The sequence below is a fragment of the Mustelus asterias genome, chromosome 12 (genome assembly GCF_964213995.1).
Source record: "Mustelus asterias chromosome 12, sMusAst1.hap1.1, whole genome shotgun sequence".
Taxonomy (NCBI): Eukaryota; Metazoa; Chordata; class Chondrichthyes; order Carcharhiniformes; family Triakidae; genus Mustelus; species Mustelus asterias.
The window spans coordinates 26,835,036-26,851,993 of NC_135812.1; the positions used below are offsets into that span (position 1 = coordinate 26,835,036).

General features: G+C 39.0%; 1 protein-coding gene across 2 annotated transcripts in view; it reads left to right on the forward strand.

Annotated features, from left to right (window-relative positions):
• The window catches only part of usp32 (ubiquitin specific peptidase 32), a 216,231-nt gene that overhangs the window by 194,190 nt on the left and 5,083 nt on the right, over positions 1-16,958 (forward strand). For both annotated transcript variants that reach the window (XM_078224932.1, XM_078224933.1), the window contains exons 24-33: positions 3,141-3,292; positions 4,263-4,374; positions 5,261-5,472; positions 6,223-6,407; positions 7,910-7,996; positions 8,596-8,716; positions 8,946-9,137; positions 12,636-12,879; positions 13,178-13,650; positions 16,015-16,107. In XM_078224932.1, coding sequence (XP_078081058.1) covers positions 3,141-3,292; positions 4,263-4,374; positions 5,261-5,472; positions 6,223-6,407; positions 7,910-7,996; positions 8,596-8,716; positions 8,946-9,137; positions 12,636-12,879; positions 13,178-13,650; positions 16,015-16,107 — 1,871 coding nt within the window. The remainder of the gene's footprint in view (positions 1-3,140; positions 3,293-4,262; positions 4,375-5,260; positions 5,473-6,222; positions 6,408-7,909; positions 7,997-8,595; positions 8,717-8,945; positions 9,138-12,635; positions 12,880-13,177; positions 13,651-16,014; positions 16,108-16,958) is intronic.

The window sequence follows — 16,958 nt, forward strand, 5'->3', positions numbered from 1 at the left end:
ACAATTGTTTTAGACTTAAGGACTTAAATAGACTTTTTTTAAAAATCCCCTCAAATTTCAAATACAATGCCTGCCAGAGTAGAAACTCTGATATTCTGTCTCCTGTCTTCCCTATGCTCTCAGCAGTGAATGTTTTTTGTCGCTGTACGTACTAGTGCTTTCGCTATGTCTTCCTTTTTCCACATTGAGAATTTTGCACTCGCATGGTTGACAGGGCCCTCCACTGCATCCAATCTATTACACACTTCTCTCACCTCCTTCTCTTCCTCCAGGATCAAGATAGGGTCCTCCTTATCCTCACCGACTACCCCACCAGAAATATTCAATGAATCATCCTAAGTCCATCTGTTTCCTACAGTACCTTTCTATGCAAACACAGGCGATGCCACAGTTTCTCATTTAAGTTAAATTTGATAATTTGAGATCATAACCCATGCCTCCATTTTTTTCGGATTGATTTCTTCCCCCCCCCCCCCCTTTATCATAGAAATCATAGAAACCCTACAGTGCAGAAGGAGGCCATTCGGCCCATCGAGTCTGCACCGACCACAATCCCACCCAGGCCCTACCCCCACATATTTACCCGCTAATCCCTCTAACCTACACATCCCAGGACTCTAAGGGGCAATTTTTAACCTGGCCAATCAACCTAACCCGCACATCTTTGGACTGTGGGAGGAAACCGGAGCACCCGGAGGAAACCCACGCAGACACGAGGAGAATGTGCAAACTCCACACAGACAGTGACCCGAGCCGGGAATCGAACCCGGGACCCTGGAGCTGTGAAGCAGCAGTGCTAACCACTGTGCTACCGTGCCGTGCCGCCCTTTCGATATGTCTTCAAATTTACACAAATTTACATTTGTGCAGTTGCTATGCAACCACTCGCACCTCATTTGGGCACATTTTTTTCTTTACTATCCCCATTGCAAGTCTTTAGACTTTTGTAATTTTTGTCTATTGATCTTTCCTGCCCTTCATCTAACACAGACTTTCCCTTTTCCCCATCCTCCCCCACTTCACTTGCTGAAAACCTATTACATTTCTATCTTTCTTCAGTTCTGATGAATGATCATTAACTTAAAATGTTAGCTCTGTTTCTCTCCTCAGATGCTATCTGACCTGCTAAGTACTTCCAGCACTTTCTGTTTGTATTTTTCACAAGTTTTGAGACTTTCTTGAAGTGACGTGTGCCTCTTCCTCAGTTATTTGGAAAGCACATTTGGGCCAACGCAGTCCTTTAATTGAAGAACCTTAGCCAACATTGATGGAATTAAAGTTTCCCATCACTCATGGTATATAAATCCAAAGTATATTGAGGTTTGAGCAATCTCAACCCAGGTTCGATTGAATGTGGAGCCCACACAATGAAATACTGTCCACAATTCTGCACTAATTTGCTATCCCATCTATCAATAAAAGTGTGGGAAATTAAAAATATGCAGTAAGTGTTCAGTTGAATTGAGTCAAATTATTAGATGAGAATTAAGTTTTGATTTTCATCTTCCTGAATAATACATGATTTGAAATTGGCTGAAATTGAGTGGTTATCTTCCATTCCATTATACTTGGGTAAGCACATACTGATTCCGAAAAATATTTTTAGAATATTTATTTTTTTCTGTTATTTCTCATTGTTAGTGTTGCTGTCACTCTCTTGCTGTCCAGTCATTTTGTTTCCTGTCATTCTTTTTTCTCCATGTCAGCCTTAACTCCTTAAAAGTATCAGATTCCACATAAGAACCAACCTCATCCCAAGACTTGCCAACCAACAAGAACACCAGTGAAATCCTGCTGTTTCTTCATTACTTATCAGGCCATTTCTCAAATGTTTGCAAGACTTTGTCAAAATGTTACAAATTTGTTATTTGTGTTTCAGTTGTACTAAAGTACATCCTATTAGTAAAGCATAAAGCAGGCATTATTCTCTCACAGTCCCAGCAGACAATTTCAGAGTGTTGTATATATTAATATGAGGAGGCAGTGGTATTATAGTATTGTCACTGGACTACTAATCTAGAGAGTCCGGGTAATGCCTACCAAAGTACAAGGTGAAATTTGAAATGAATAGAGATCTGGAACTAAAAGTCTGATGATAGCCATGAACCCTTTGTCAACTGTCGTAAAAGCCCATCTGGTTCACATGTCTTTTGGGGGAGGAAATCTACTATCCTTATTTGGTCTGACATACATGTGATTCCAGACCCAAAGTGATGTGGTTGATTCTTAACTGCCCTCTAAAATAGCCTAGCAAGTCACTCAGTTCAAGGGCAATTAGGGATAGGCAATAAATGTTGGCCCAGCTAGTGACACCCACATCCAAGGAATAAAAAAAATGTTTTTGATTTGATTGTGGGAGGCACGATTGGGAAATTTGGAGGTGATGCAAAAATTGGCCATGTAGTTGATAATGAATGAAGAGGACAGCTGATAACTCCAGAATTATATCAAATGGTTTGATTGAGTGGGCAGAGAAGTGGCAAATAGAATGCAATTTAAGTGACTTCAGTTTCAGAAAATGTTCACTACAACTTTCATATATTGAAAGTATATAGTGTATTTTTGTAAGATAGCTCATTAGAGTTCAAATAGCTTTATTTAAGGCACTTTAGAACTGGTGTTCAAAGTACTGATACCCAATATAAAAAAAATCTGCCTCAAACATAAAATGGAATTGAATCTGGAGTGAAAAATGTTGAAATATGTTTTCCCTATTTTTAAACCTTAACACTGAGGCAGCATGGTAACACTGCTGCCTCTCAGCACCAGGGACCCGGGTTCAAATTCCTGGCTTGGGTCACTGTCTGAGTGGAGTTTGCATATTCTCCCCGTGTCTGCGTGGGTTTCCTCAGGGTGCTCTGGTTTCCTCCCACAGTCCAAAAGACATACTGGTTGGGTGTATTGGCCATGCTAAATTTTCCGTCCGTGTACCCGAACAGGCGCCAGAGTGTGGTGACTGGGAGATTTTCACAGTGACTTCATTGCAGTGTTGATGTAAATCTACTTGTGACACTAATTAAACTTAGAATAGTTAGGGGGGAGAAAAGGGTTATTAAAATTGAGGCATGTGCAATGTTAGTAAAAATTAAAAAATAAAAGCTGTGTTCACGTATTGATGTGAAATGTATTCTGTGTTTCAGTTATCAAATTGGATGGTTCCACACCAGTGCGATATGGTTTACGATTGAACATGGATGAGAAATACACAGGTCTGAAAAAACAATTAAGTGAATTGTGTGGGCTGAAGTCAGAACAGATCTTGTTGGGAGAGGTTCATGGTTCTAACATAAAAGTGAGTATGCATTTTGCAGAAATAGCTATACCATGGGGCAGCTAGCTTAAAGATTTTGGCTGGGATTCTCCCAAAAAATATCAAACTGCCTAATGGGTGGGAAAACAGGAGAATTTCCTGCCTGTTTTTTGAGCATACTTATCTGAACGAATCTCCAGCACTCTGTGGGAGGGTGGGGGTTGGGTAGGCCAGCGATCGTAGGTGGTTCCCCATCTGCTCTGGCCCTACCAATTTGCAGTGCCAAGTTGGCAGTATCCAAGGGGTATCCCCTGCTCCCGACCTCCCACTGGGGCCTCAATGGCCTTTGTCCCACCAGTGGGGTGAGTACACCTGTTTTCCCTGTTGGGAGGAGCAGTTGTAAACCTCGCTGGTGGGACCTCCCCCAGCCTGAGGGGGTAGAGGGGTTTACTAGCGGGCTCAGAGACTACCGTCCCGGACCCGCTAGTCATATGAAATGGCGCTTTCCATACGGTAATCGACCCCACGCCAATTTCCAGTTCAGGGTTGATTGCGGGGAAACAAAGGGCCTGGGAGACTCTCAATCGGCCGGACGCCAGTCATGAGTCCTACTAGAGGCCCCCCACTGATGTCTCCTGGCCTGCTGTGCTGCTTGAGTAGCGCAGCGGGCTGGGAGAATCTCGGCCTTGGTATTTTACTTTATTTATAAAGTATTTTGTGTCTTTTCGGAGCTTAAAACTAAGACTTAAAATGCTTAATGTAATCCAGGCAAATATTACTGTGGTAACAACTTCAGGTACAGTTGGAAACTAGTTAAATTTAGAAAATTAAAAGAAAAAAGCAGTTTGTTTGTGAGAAATGTTACTATAGAGTGATTATTAAATTGGTTAAAGAGGCAAGCTCCCATATAACCCTCACATTAACAAATAAAAAAGCCATTTTAGTGTTTTTGATGGAATAAAATTGTTGTGAATCAACCAGTGACCGAGCCAATGGTGAATTTTATCTTCAGAACTTTCCTCAAGATAACCAGAAAGTGCGACTGTCAGTAAATGGTTTTCTGTGTGCTTTTGAGATTCCTGTTCCGGGATCACCAACCTCTGCCAATTCTCCTGTAGAAACAGGTAATAAATAATCTGATGAGATGTGCTTTAGCATAATATGAATAAATTGTACATATTAAAACTTAACATCTGCAAACATTGGGGTAAGACCCTTAAGTTCTCATTCTGCAACTTTCAATGTACATCAGATTCTACATGGCTAATGTTGAACGCAACAAATCAATGATATTAACATAATTAAAAAGTTGGAATAGACGTAGAAATTGTCAAAATCACTCGGCTGGTCTAGCAGCATCTATGGAGAAAGAAAGACCGAGATAATGTTTCAGTTCTGTGACCCTTTTGCAGAAACAGCCTGATAAATATTTGAGTATTTCTTGGCCTTTGAACAGTATGGAAAGTTGACATTATTTGACTCAACTTGCTGTAACTAAAGCCCAGTCGCCAAGTTGTATTATTGATAAAAATCTTGGGAAAGTCTCAATTTGATTGGGTTGCAAGAGGCTTTGTAATCACAAAAGAGAACTTTTTCATTTGGTTTTGATCTAGACAACTTGTTACGGTGTCAAAATATGCTAGAGATTACATAGGCTAGAGATCACTGTTGGTAATATCAACAGTTGAATGTGTTAATATAACGTTTTTGTCCCTCTGCTATTCTAATGGGGCATGTAATCCGTTTATTAAATTGGTTCACATTGCTATAAAATAGCAGTGAGGAATATCATACAAATGCACGAAACATTAACCTACTGTTAGCAGTAACCATAATACACAGCCAGTTAATCCCAAAGGCAGAAAAAATATTTTGGAATTCTTTGACAAAATTCATCTTGCAGGTAGCATAGTTTTTGATTGTGTTATTATATTTTGTAGAACAAAAGTTGGAATTATGATTGTTAATATATTTCCTCATCAGTTATTGAACCATATTATGTTTTGTTAGATTCCTCCCAGATGCCATTAAGTAATGGAAGGCATAACCAGTCCTCAAATGCGAATCCAATGAAACCAAACCTCATTCCCAATGGAATTCCTAGTACTGTGGTGCCGGCTGGGATTGATAAGAATTTTTCTAATGGACTGCCTAATGGACATTTGCTAGCAGTTACTGATAGCCCTTTCATAGGATATATTATTGCAGTTCACAGAAAAATGGTAAGATGATGCTTCAAAGCAAAATCACTATTTAAAACTTAATCAACAATTAATCTCAAGTTTATTCTACCTTTTATCGATGACTAGATGCAATTCATTAAATTTTACAAAATATAAGTAATTTATTCTTGTGCTGTTTTATTTTTGTAAGATATGTAAAACGTTCAAAGAAGTGTGCTGTAAAGAAGCAACTTTACGTGCATTCTCAATTAAAAGCAATTGTAAACAAATACTGAGTCTATAGTAGATCAAATGTGCATTTGTTATTGTAACAAAATACTAATTTTATCTTGTGTACTTCTATGAAGCTGTCCATTTCTAAACTGATATTTAAGGTTGAACCTGAACTGGCTATTTTTGTTAAAACCAGCCAGATTCTAGATTTTAGCCACATCATTCAGGTCACGTTAATCTTGTGGCACCCACAAGATATCTCTATATAGTGCAGAAAGCTCGGCTGCTAAAATGAACATGTGCTTAATACCCAGGGTCAGTTACTAAGATTTAGAAAATACAGAAATTAGTGTTGTTCTCCTGATTTTGTGTTCATTTAAACTCCTTGATATTTGAGATCACTGACAGGCTAAGAAAATAGCAGTAGTCTTTGATATCTTTTCTGTAACATAGTCAACTACTGAGGAAAACTATTGAGAATTCCTTTTGTTAAAAAAACTATTTACTTTGGGATCCTATTGATCACTTTATGCAAGCAATATGACTTAAATGCTTAAATATTTATCTTTTATACAGATGCGGACAGAATTATATTTTCTGTCCTCTCAGAAAAACCGCCCCAGCTTGTTTGGCATGCCACTTATCGTGCCCTGCACTGTACATACCCGCAAGAAGGACCTCTATGATTCTGTATGGATACAAGTTTCACGACTTGCCAGTCCTCTGCCACCCCAAGAAGCAAGCAACCATGCTCAAGACTGGTCAGTACTGCTGACTTTTTATTTCCCCTAAAATGGGCTATTATAAATAGAGTAACTGCGGGTTCAGTCCTGTGGTACCTTTTGGTCACACTTTGCGTTATATAAAACTTTGCCACGGTTCCCACCATTTCTTGTTGTTGTGCCTGGTCTCTTGAAATTTTCTTTGAGCAGTTGCACAATTCAAAGGAGCCAACTTCTGACCAATGCAGAAACGTCCAGGTTGCTGTGTGACCATGGAATTTAGAACATTGGATGCAGGGCAACGGCTGGCACCAATGGCAGTTTTGTGCAAATGCCACAAAGGCCTAACAAAACCTTATAACTTATATGATGAGCTGAACTAGCTGTTTGATGCTTGTATTATGCTGTTGTCTATAGTCCTGCTGCCTTTGGTGTATAATTCTATCATACAAACAAGTTATCCATTGGATGGAAAATTATAATTGTTACAAAAACTTTTTAATGCAATCCTGGTCAATTATATAAATGGTAATGTAGCTAAAAAGGATATAGTTAGATTCTGTACTTAAATGAGCCTAAGGCATAAAGGTTTGTGGTTTCCTTGACTGTCATTGCAGTGCGATCCCAGCAATAAAGGTTATTTCTAGCTCAAGTTTGAGCAAACCCTACAAACCTGATCCTGTTCTGTGGTGTCATTGAACATGATCAGAAAGCTGTACCTGTCGTGTCAACCATCCCTATTGCAATTAAAACTGCTTTGGCTTCTTCCTTTCATCCTGCTCTAAAAAGAGATCGATCTCTTAATTACACAATATGTAATTTTGGACACAGTAATAATTAATCTTGCTGGCAAAAATCCAGATTAAAAATCTCTGAAATTAAACTAAATTGCTATAGTGTTGTTAGCCTTCAACCCATTATTGTTTGCAAGCACAGTTAGCTATATTGTTTTTTAAAAACTCTGTTCAATTTTTTGAGAATTCTTACTTCAGGTCTTGATCCAATCCTCCTTGCGCAAGTGATCTGAGCAAATCACACTTTTTACCTTGAAAATCAGAATTGGTTCTGTGCTAATCTGCATATCATTTGCATTGATTTTGCATATTGCAATGGTGCCTTGTCAATTTTGGGGAAGAGCACTGTGGACGAACCTGAAAAGAAGATGGCACAATGGCTTAAGAATTAGGATGTGGAGATGCCGGCGTTGGACTGGGGTGAACACAGTAAGAAGTCTCACAACACCAGGTTAAAGTCCAACAGGCTTATGGTATTTGCTACCAAATAAACCTGTTGGACTTTAACCTGGTGTTGTGAGACTTCTTATTAAGAATTAGGGACAGCCAGCCCCTTAGCAGTTTACTGGTGCCACTAGCCATGTTGAATGGCAAATTATCTGTTCATTTTCATTGTCAAAGTTGCTTTGGTTCAATGGGTTAAAGATTTATCATTTCAAATTTACTATGTCATATTACAAGTAATCTTTCCGTGTATTACACCAAACGTTATTTTCCCAGTTAATATATTATGTATCTGTATTCTAGTGATGACAGTATGGGCTATCAGTATCCATTCACTCTTCGAGTTGTTCACAAAGATGGAAATACATGTTCATGGTGTTCATGGTACAGGTAAGAAAAAAAGCTAGCCAGTTTTATTTCAATCAATATTTTAAATTATAATGAAAATTTACATAGTTTTATGATTCACCAAGTTTTACATAAAGATGACTATGCATTTTAGGGAGCATTATTGTGCGTGTAGTCCATTAATTTTGCACTTGCACAAACAAGAAAACAATGTCAACCTTAACTGTATCTATTTGGCTGTCAAGTTGTCAATCTTAAGTAGTCAATGCCTCATCACCAATCCTTGTTAACTGTGGGAGAATGTGGATATATTCCAAAGTCGGGTGTATTTCAATTGTCTTATCAGCTCACCAGAGAATAATATTGGTGAAGACCGTGAAATTGCGTATAACCATAACCTCCCAACTCTATCCAGGTTCTACAGATTTGTATGGTGATCAGAAAATGCAGAAAAAAAGTTGAAAAAATGCATGTTATTTTGGGTATATCAAGATTTTGCCAATTAAAATATAGCAACATGCAGAAAAAAAGTTAAAATTGATCCTCATAATTTGTTGGCCCATTATTGATATAGTTACACTTGTAGCACATTTGTCCTGAACAGCATTTTTGCTTAACTTTTAACTTTTGTTCTGGTGTAGATTTTGCAGAGGATGCAAGATTGACTGTTCTGATGAACGAGCTTCTGTTGGGAATGCTTACATAGCCATTGACTGGGATCCAACTGCTCTACATCTTCGCTATCAAACATCACAAGAGAGGGTAAATATTTCACTTAATCCATAGGCTAATTTTACCAGTTGATATGTTTTTTGTTACTCCATCTTTTATTGATTTTACTGCCTCCCTGGTGTCTAAATAATACATTCACACTATTATTGTAGTCATAAAACTGATGCTGCCAGAACAATCAAACAGACAATATGCAGTGTAAAATTATTGCAGAGACCAAGACTAAACTCCATGCATTTTAATTGTACTATATTGCTAGATCTGTGAGGAGCACGAAAGTGTTGAGCAGAGTCGACGAGCTCAAGCAGAGCCCATTAATTTGGACAGCTGTCTCCGGGCATTCACTAGTGAGGAGGAGTTGGGGGAAGAGGAGCTCTATTATTGTTCAAAATGCAAGACCCATCGCCTTGCTACAAAGAAGCTTGATCTTTGGAGACTTCCACCAATTCTGGTAATATGTTTAAAGTCACTTGATTTTAATTGATCAGTTAATCAACAGAAGATTGTATTACAATCTGCCTAAGGTACGCTAACTATTGAAAAGTTAGTTAAATTCCAGTGCATGATTGAAAGGAGTATATGATAAGATTTCAAGTTTTAAGACTTTCACTGAAATGAATAAACTAAATGTAACCTTGACTAACACTACTTTTGTAGACCACTTTATTTTAAACGACTGAAAAGATTCCCTCATGTGACTTTGAAAGTGACTGCAAATCCCCCACCCTATGGTTATACTTTACTCTGTCCCTTAGGTGGGACATTTACCAGGTATCGATTTATCAAGTTATTCTCAGCTCCAGATGACTTGTTTCATTTTCCTTTTCCAGCTGAAAAACTTCTACACCCCAAATGGACTTTTCGCAGTGAGAGCTACCCTGGAGATTCTTTCCTCCAACCAAGCTATGCAAATCTTCCAGCTCATTTAAATCCTCAAATCTGGTCTCTTCAATCCAAGCATGAAGTCCCATCTGAACAAGAGAGATGGGCTGCCTTTGTGTTTCTGCTCTTATTCAGATTCTTGTAGATTGCCTTGTCATTGAGAGTCAGGGATGTCCTTGAAAACGTGTACCCCCATCCTGCAATCGCTCCCTATCATCTCTTCACCTTGCAAAGCCCATATCCAAAACAACCTGAATCATGTGGGCCTTGTATCCAGGTAGAAATGCTAATTCGTTACCTTCTAGACTACCAACTCCATCTACCTTGGAATTGAATGGACAGTTTAAAATAAATGCATTTATAAATCCAGACATTCCCATCAACTCAGTGAGAGACTTGGAGGCCTGGGTTTTCACAACAATATTGTGAAAATGGCAGAGGAGCCAAAATCTAGAATTCTTACCCCTGAACACGGCACCTACCATTTTCATGTGGGTGGATTTTGTTTCATGCATACATGTTCTCTGGAAGCAGCTGTCCGTGTATATCATCTGCATCCACTTGTCAGATTTTAGAAGGAGATCATAGAATCCCTACAGTACCAAAAGAGGCCATTCGGCCCATCGAGTCTGTACTGACCAGAATCCCACCCAGGCCCTATTCCTGCAACCCCACACATTTACCTTGCTAATCACCCTGACAGGCAATTTATCATGGCCAATCAACCTAACCCACACATCTTTGGACTGTGGGAGGAAATGAGCACCCGGAAGAAACCCACGCAGACACGGGGAGAATGTGCAAACTCCACACAGACAGTGACCCGAGGCTGGAATTGAATCTGTGCCCCTGACACCGAGAGGCATCAATGCTAACCACTGCCACCGTGCCACCTCATTTTGTTGACCTAGGTGTGCGAAACACCTGGTAGGAGCAGTTCTGAACTTTAGAAATTTGTTTGGAGAGGTGCAGGAACCCCTTTGTAATTTTGTGCAAAGTTGTATCAACTGCCTCAGAAGTGGCAAATATTCAATAGCAACTGTCTGCCTTTAACCCAAGGGTTAAAGGTTGGGGCTGCTGGACCTGGCAGGGCAATTATCTTTGCCTATGCTGACTCATGCACCCAGGTGGCAGGAAGAATATGTTAGAGAAGGGTGCATTGTGCTTTGTACTAAGGAAGGTATACAATGGGTGTGGCATCCTCACTCATAGGCACCATGGAAGCAAGTCAGTGTAAACAGAGGGAGGACAGAACATCAGGAGGAAGTGGCAACACCACTAGTACCGTGAAGGAAGAAGAGATGAACAAGGACAACTGAGTATTACCCCGTGGTTTGGGTGTACAGAGCTTAAACATCATAGCTCAATATGAAGGAGAACAGTGTTGAAGGTGACTAAGTTTAAGCTATGAATTGGTCACTGACATATGTCCCAGCAACACCTCAAATCTCACACTGTGAATCCCCATGCCTTGTCATGGCCGTGTCTCCCAATTTTCATAACTCAGGCTTACCCCAGCAAGAGACCTGTTTGGTATATCCGAAATGCAGCTGTGCGCTGCTAATAAGGCACTAATTGATGCTGTGTTTGCATATGTGGGGGAAGCACATTGATTTTCCTCTTGACCTGGGGACTTGGATGCAGTGAGCCACAGTTTTTACCCAATTAGCTGTTCGTACTGTAGGTTCTCATTGATTGCACCCATGTTGCCATAAAGGTTCCAACAGAGCATCTGGATACCGTGGTTAACTAAAAGTCCTTTCACTTGCTCAATGTACAAGTAGTTTGTGACCATAACATGGCTTCCTTCAAGTTTGTACAAGGTTCCTTGGTAGCTACCATAACTCCTTCCCAACTCGCATAGCTACTTCGTTCACCTTCGCAATTCTGTGGTTGGTTTCTAGGACACACAGTGCCCCTTCAGAACTTGGCTAATGACCCATCCTTTAGGAGGCCTCAAACTGATGTGCAGTTAGGGCATTGCCCTGTGTCTCTGGATTGCTAGTCCAGTGACAATGTTACTGCATCACCACCGCCCCTCAACTGAGACATAACTAACTTTGTTACTTCAGAATATCTTTATCAGGTGGAGGTGCCAAGATGGTGCCATCGCCATGACTGTGTCTTGTCCTGGCACACTCAGGTTTAAGTGCTTCAGTGCAATACACTATGAATTGGCAGCAACAATGACAATGTTTTCCTAGGGAAATCCCATAATGCACCATTCATTTCAGGGTCAGCTAACTGTGATCAACATTTACATTGTTCACATTTACCTGACAAGTTAGTGATATCTCTCTAATGCTCGGACACATCACCATGGATTTCCTATCTCAGAAATGGCCCTCTCTGAGGCCTGCTTTTAACACCCGCTGCAAGTTGCCTACCAACATTAGGGCCGGCCTTTGACTCCAATTATAACCCAGCATTCTTTCTTTCCCCCACCCCCAGACTGAAAATTTGAAAAGTTCAAAGCCACTTTCATGGATGTGAATATGCAGAGCTGGAAATTCTCCAATCTCTGCCAACACAAAAGGAAAAGTTCAAGTCAGACAGTCTACCCACAGTCATTACAAACGTCCTTGCCATTGTCTAAAGGTGTAAAACAACCTGAGTCCCTCTTTAACCTTTTAAGAACTAGCTTGCTGTCAGGCAAAATTCAGAACAGGTCACACGAGCCCCCTTCATTCCTCCACTTTACCCAAAATATAATAGTCTTATAAAATCTTGCACTTATAAAAATTGAAATACCAATTTCTCCCCAATGCATAACGTAAAGAACTAATTTTATTCACGGTCTGAGGTTTCAGTAATTTTACTTATTGTTACTCAGCATTAAAATGGTTATTTTTCATTTTGCTGAATGTTACATGCCAGAAAATGTGGAAGTTCTGAAAGCTGGAAAGGGTGTTCATTATTCATACATTATTACTAATACATAGATTAAATTGATAAATGAGAAGTTTAAGAGGCTACAAAGGCAAGTCTCAGCATTTACAAATCAAAAACAGGTTAGTTCTCTGTTTGTATATTAACCTTGTATTATTTGCATTTTGCTTATTTTTAGATAATTCACTTGAAAAGATTTCAATTTGTTAATGGCCGTTGGATTAAATCACAGAAGATTGTTAAATTTCCCCGTGAAGGTTTTGACCCCAGTGCATTTTTAGTGCCACGGGATTCAATGCAGTCTGAACTGCATACTGCACAAGTGGAACTGAAGAAACTAGATTTGAAAAACCCCCAGGAAACAGGGACCGGTGGCTCTGAACTACAAGCTGGTGTAAATTTGAGTATTTTGAATTTAAAAGGTACTTAATTTATTCTAGTGTTTTCACTGTATATGTTTTTAAGGCCATACCCCTGCTTACCTGTCATCTAAAATTCAATTTGAATTACATTGTTGCTGGAGATGATTATTTAGTGACTAGATTTAAACAAAAATTGAGTGCCACTGCAATTTTCAACTGTGATGGCAGTATAAGTTAAATTTCACAGCTTAGCCATAATTTTACAGCATGTATTTAGTTCCTTAACAGAAGCTTTTGATAAACTAAACAGACTTTATGGGGAGAAATAATTATTTTCAATTTTTGTGTTTAATTTCAGCTTCTCCAACTTCAGGAAGAAAAAATCATAATTCATCAAACAAAAGCAACAGCCCTACTAATAGCCCGAAACAAGGAAAAAACAGAGGTCGACTGCGCTTACCGCAACTTGGCAAGAACAAATTGTCGAACAGTAAAGAAAATCTAGACAGCAGCAAGGAGAATATTTGTGATATGGATCAAATATTGGAGATGAAGAATGTCAGAAATGCCCATTTGGGCCAAGTGGTAGATGTCACTGATAGGGCCAACTGTTCTGGAGGAGACCATGAGGGAATAATGCAGGAGGTTGTAACAGCACAAGACAATGAATTGATTTTAGCCAATGGAGTATGTCACAATAAACAACAGAATGGATTTAGAAATTGCAGTCATAATGGAGAATGTGAAAGTCTCACAAATGAAGATGTAACTGCAGATGACCAAAGAGCTCCACTCGTTTTGAAGCCTCTCTATAACTTATATGCAATTTCTGTAAGTACTTTACTTTTAAAATCTATTTGAGTAAACTAAATAGTTTTCTAATAAACATTTCAATGATAAGATGCTTTGTAACTCTTTTGACAAAATTTGTACAGGTATCTTTTAACTGATTGAAAGTTAGTATTAGTCAGCATATGAAAATGCTGACAAGCTTGTTAATGGCGTTTGATGGCTTCGCTCACAAATTTGTACAGCTCCTGCTAATCATAAACCTTTAACATAGTGCCATCATCAATACCAATTCTAGAAGCATGTGATGGTGGCCCCTGGTTTGACATGGTCTCATGCCTAGAATCACATCAATGGCTGTTATAAAACAGGACCGGACATATGATCCTCAAATTTTAACCTTTCCATGGTGTCTTGGAGTCTTTTTTTTTGTCTCCTGTCATCCCCGCACACCTCATTTGATAAGATGAGCTATCTAACTTGAAGCAGGGAAGCTGAGAAGCTTTTTTAAACATGAATGAGACATATACAATTCAACGATGTCCCTCAAACTTGAGAAGCTCCCAACTTTTAAAAGAAATTACAAATGAATTCGTAAGAGTCATATTTGAATTGAGTGGGTTCACCACTACCTTAAATACCTAGTTATACACATCTATATTCTGAGATAATAAAGGAGGTAAACTATTTTCTGTGACTGACGAAAAGTATTAATCCTTAATGAACCATCTTAAAGAATACCAAGGTAGACAAATAGCCAAAATTTAGTTGCTAGTGTAACAAAAGTAAACAAAGTGGGGAAGAATCATAGTGACACAGTGGTTAGGACTGCTACCACACAGCGCTAGGGATCCAGGTTCAATTCCTGGCTTGGGTCACTGTCTGTGTGGAGTTTGCACTTTCTCCCTGTGACTGCGTGGGTTTCCTCCTGGTGCTCCGGTTTCCTCCCATAGTCTAAAGATGTGCGGGTTAGGTGCATTGGCCATGCTAAATTGCCCCTTAGTGTCCCAGGTTAGAGGGGTTAGTGGGGTAATATGTGGGGTTATGGGGATAGGGCCTGGATGGGATTGTTGTTGGTACAGACTCGATGGGCTGAATGGTCTTCTGCACTGTAGGGATTCTATGATTCTATATAACCAGGCCTAATCTTAATTTATTTTCCTGTTTTCCCAAATGAATTTAAATTTATGTTTTTACTCATTTGGGTAGCTTGATCACAGAACATCACCGTTGCACATTTTGGCTCACCATAGGGAAGTGCACAGTACTGCACAAGCAGGATGATTTTTCACTTCCCCTCCTCCAGCCACCACTCAAGCATATTTCTCAGTGACTAATTGAACCAGCACTCTTCCATGCCACGAGGATAAGTTCTCAGGCTGTAATATCAGTGTGTTTGCCACATCAACATTTTTTAAATATTCGAAAGCCAGTTTAATTATCATGGAGTGAAGGCTGACAGTTCAGTTATTTCTCTAGGTCAGAAATAAGCCATTAACACCACGTGTTATGATACATAACTGCACATTTATATTGAAAGATATTTGGTGATCTTAAATGGACTCTCATAATATAACCAAATTCAGTTGCATTATATTCCCCTCTTTTTTGAGGTCCCAACTGCACTGGATCATTTAATGTAATTTACAGATTTAATAATTGCATTGTTCCAGACTCTTAATGCACATTATAAACCGAATCCAAGCTCTGAACCTGGAGCAGTACACCAGTGACCAAACCTCATTGGGAATTAATCTCACTTAAAACCCTTTGGCTTTGGGCCTTTAGCTGATTTATGAACAATTGCACCGTATCATCGATAATACCACAAGAATTGATTTTTAGTCCACAGCCCCTTATGAGACACTTTTTCACTTTTCCTTTTGGAAAATTAACCAGATACCTATTGCAATTCCCTGATTCTTCTTTCTAGTGTGTTCGAAAAAGTCAGTCAGATTTTTCACTGATGATTTCACTTCAGAAATCATGCTGGGTAGCACCTTTTAAAACTAAATATTCTGGATTATAATTTAGGTGGATAATGAGAATATAAACTAGATTAACTTTAATCTTTAATGGGTATCTCTGTTCTATAGTTTTTCTTTAATTTTAGCAAAAAGGTTAATTTTCCGTGGGCATTTTGCTCTCTCCCCTCGTACAAAAAGGGTCCAAAAACACATGTAAGTAAATGTGACATTTTGTTTTTAAAATCTGCTTGAACATTTTAATGTCGAGTTCTACTGCTGTCATTTTCTAACTTGTTTTATTTTTGAAGCATGTCGATATTGCTGATTTATTTTACTGCATATGATTTTGTGACCAAGACAAACATTTCTGAACATAATAAAAGCAGCAAAATCCTACCTGTTACCAAATAAAATCTTACTTTTTAAATTTATATTTTAGTGCCATTCAGGAATCTTGGGAGGAGGCCACTACGTCACATATGCCAAAAACCCGAATGAAAAATGGTACTGCTACAATGATAGTAGCTGTAAGGTAGGTTTATGGAGCAGTTCTGTGTTGTCTTGCATGTCCCTTCGGCTATAAAATGTTGAAATTGTGTAAATTAAACACACTAGTTCTGGTATCTCAGCAAATATGCCATGGTTTATGTCCAAAATATGCACATCTGGAAAACTCAACAACTTCCATTGCTTAAGGTACTTCTCTTGTGCAGAGAATAGAGAATGATAAAGCAGGTAGTCAAGTAATAAAAGTACCATCAAAGGGAAATGTTTTAAGAAGATTTTCTTTTATTTACAAGGGTTTACAAGAAATGGAGAATTTTAGCTATGAAACTATTGTTTTCTTTGGAATTGAGGAGGGTATGGAAAGATTTAATTGGGATGTACAAAATTGAGTGGTCTAGAAAAAGTGGACAGGAAGACCCTATTTTATTTTCCTTAGCAAGAGAGGCCAATAACCTATCACCTAGAGGTCTGGAACTCAATAGGAAGGATGGGAGAGGCAGAAACTCTTGTTACAGAGAAGTAGATGATATATATGGTGTTGCATCATTGGGGGAGGTCAAAGAGGTGATCCTTTCGGTTACAGATAAGTAATGGAGTTGATGAAGTTGCAAAACATGGGCAGTGAAGAATATTGGAAAAGTAGGGCTGTAATACAGAAAATGTATGAATGACTGGTTTCTGTAGCAGTTGTAGATGCAAGGGCAGAAGTGGAGTAGTATTTTAAAATATGCCCTTGGTGGCGAAGATATGGGCACTCAGGTTTCTTCTGGCTCAAGCAGGAGCAAAAGGTTTTGGAATGCCAGAATAAGCTCAAATTGGCAGCCATGAAGGTGAATGGACTTCAGAGAAATGGAAGAGGTGTTGGAACAAAAGAGG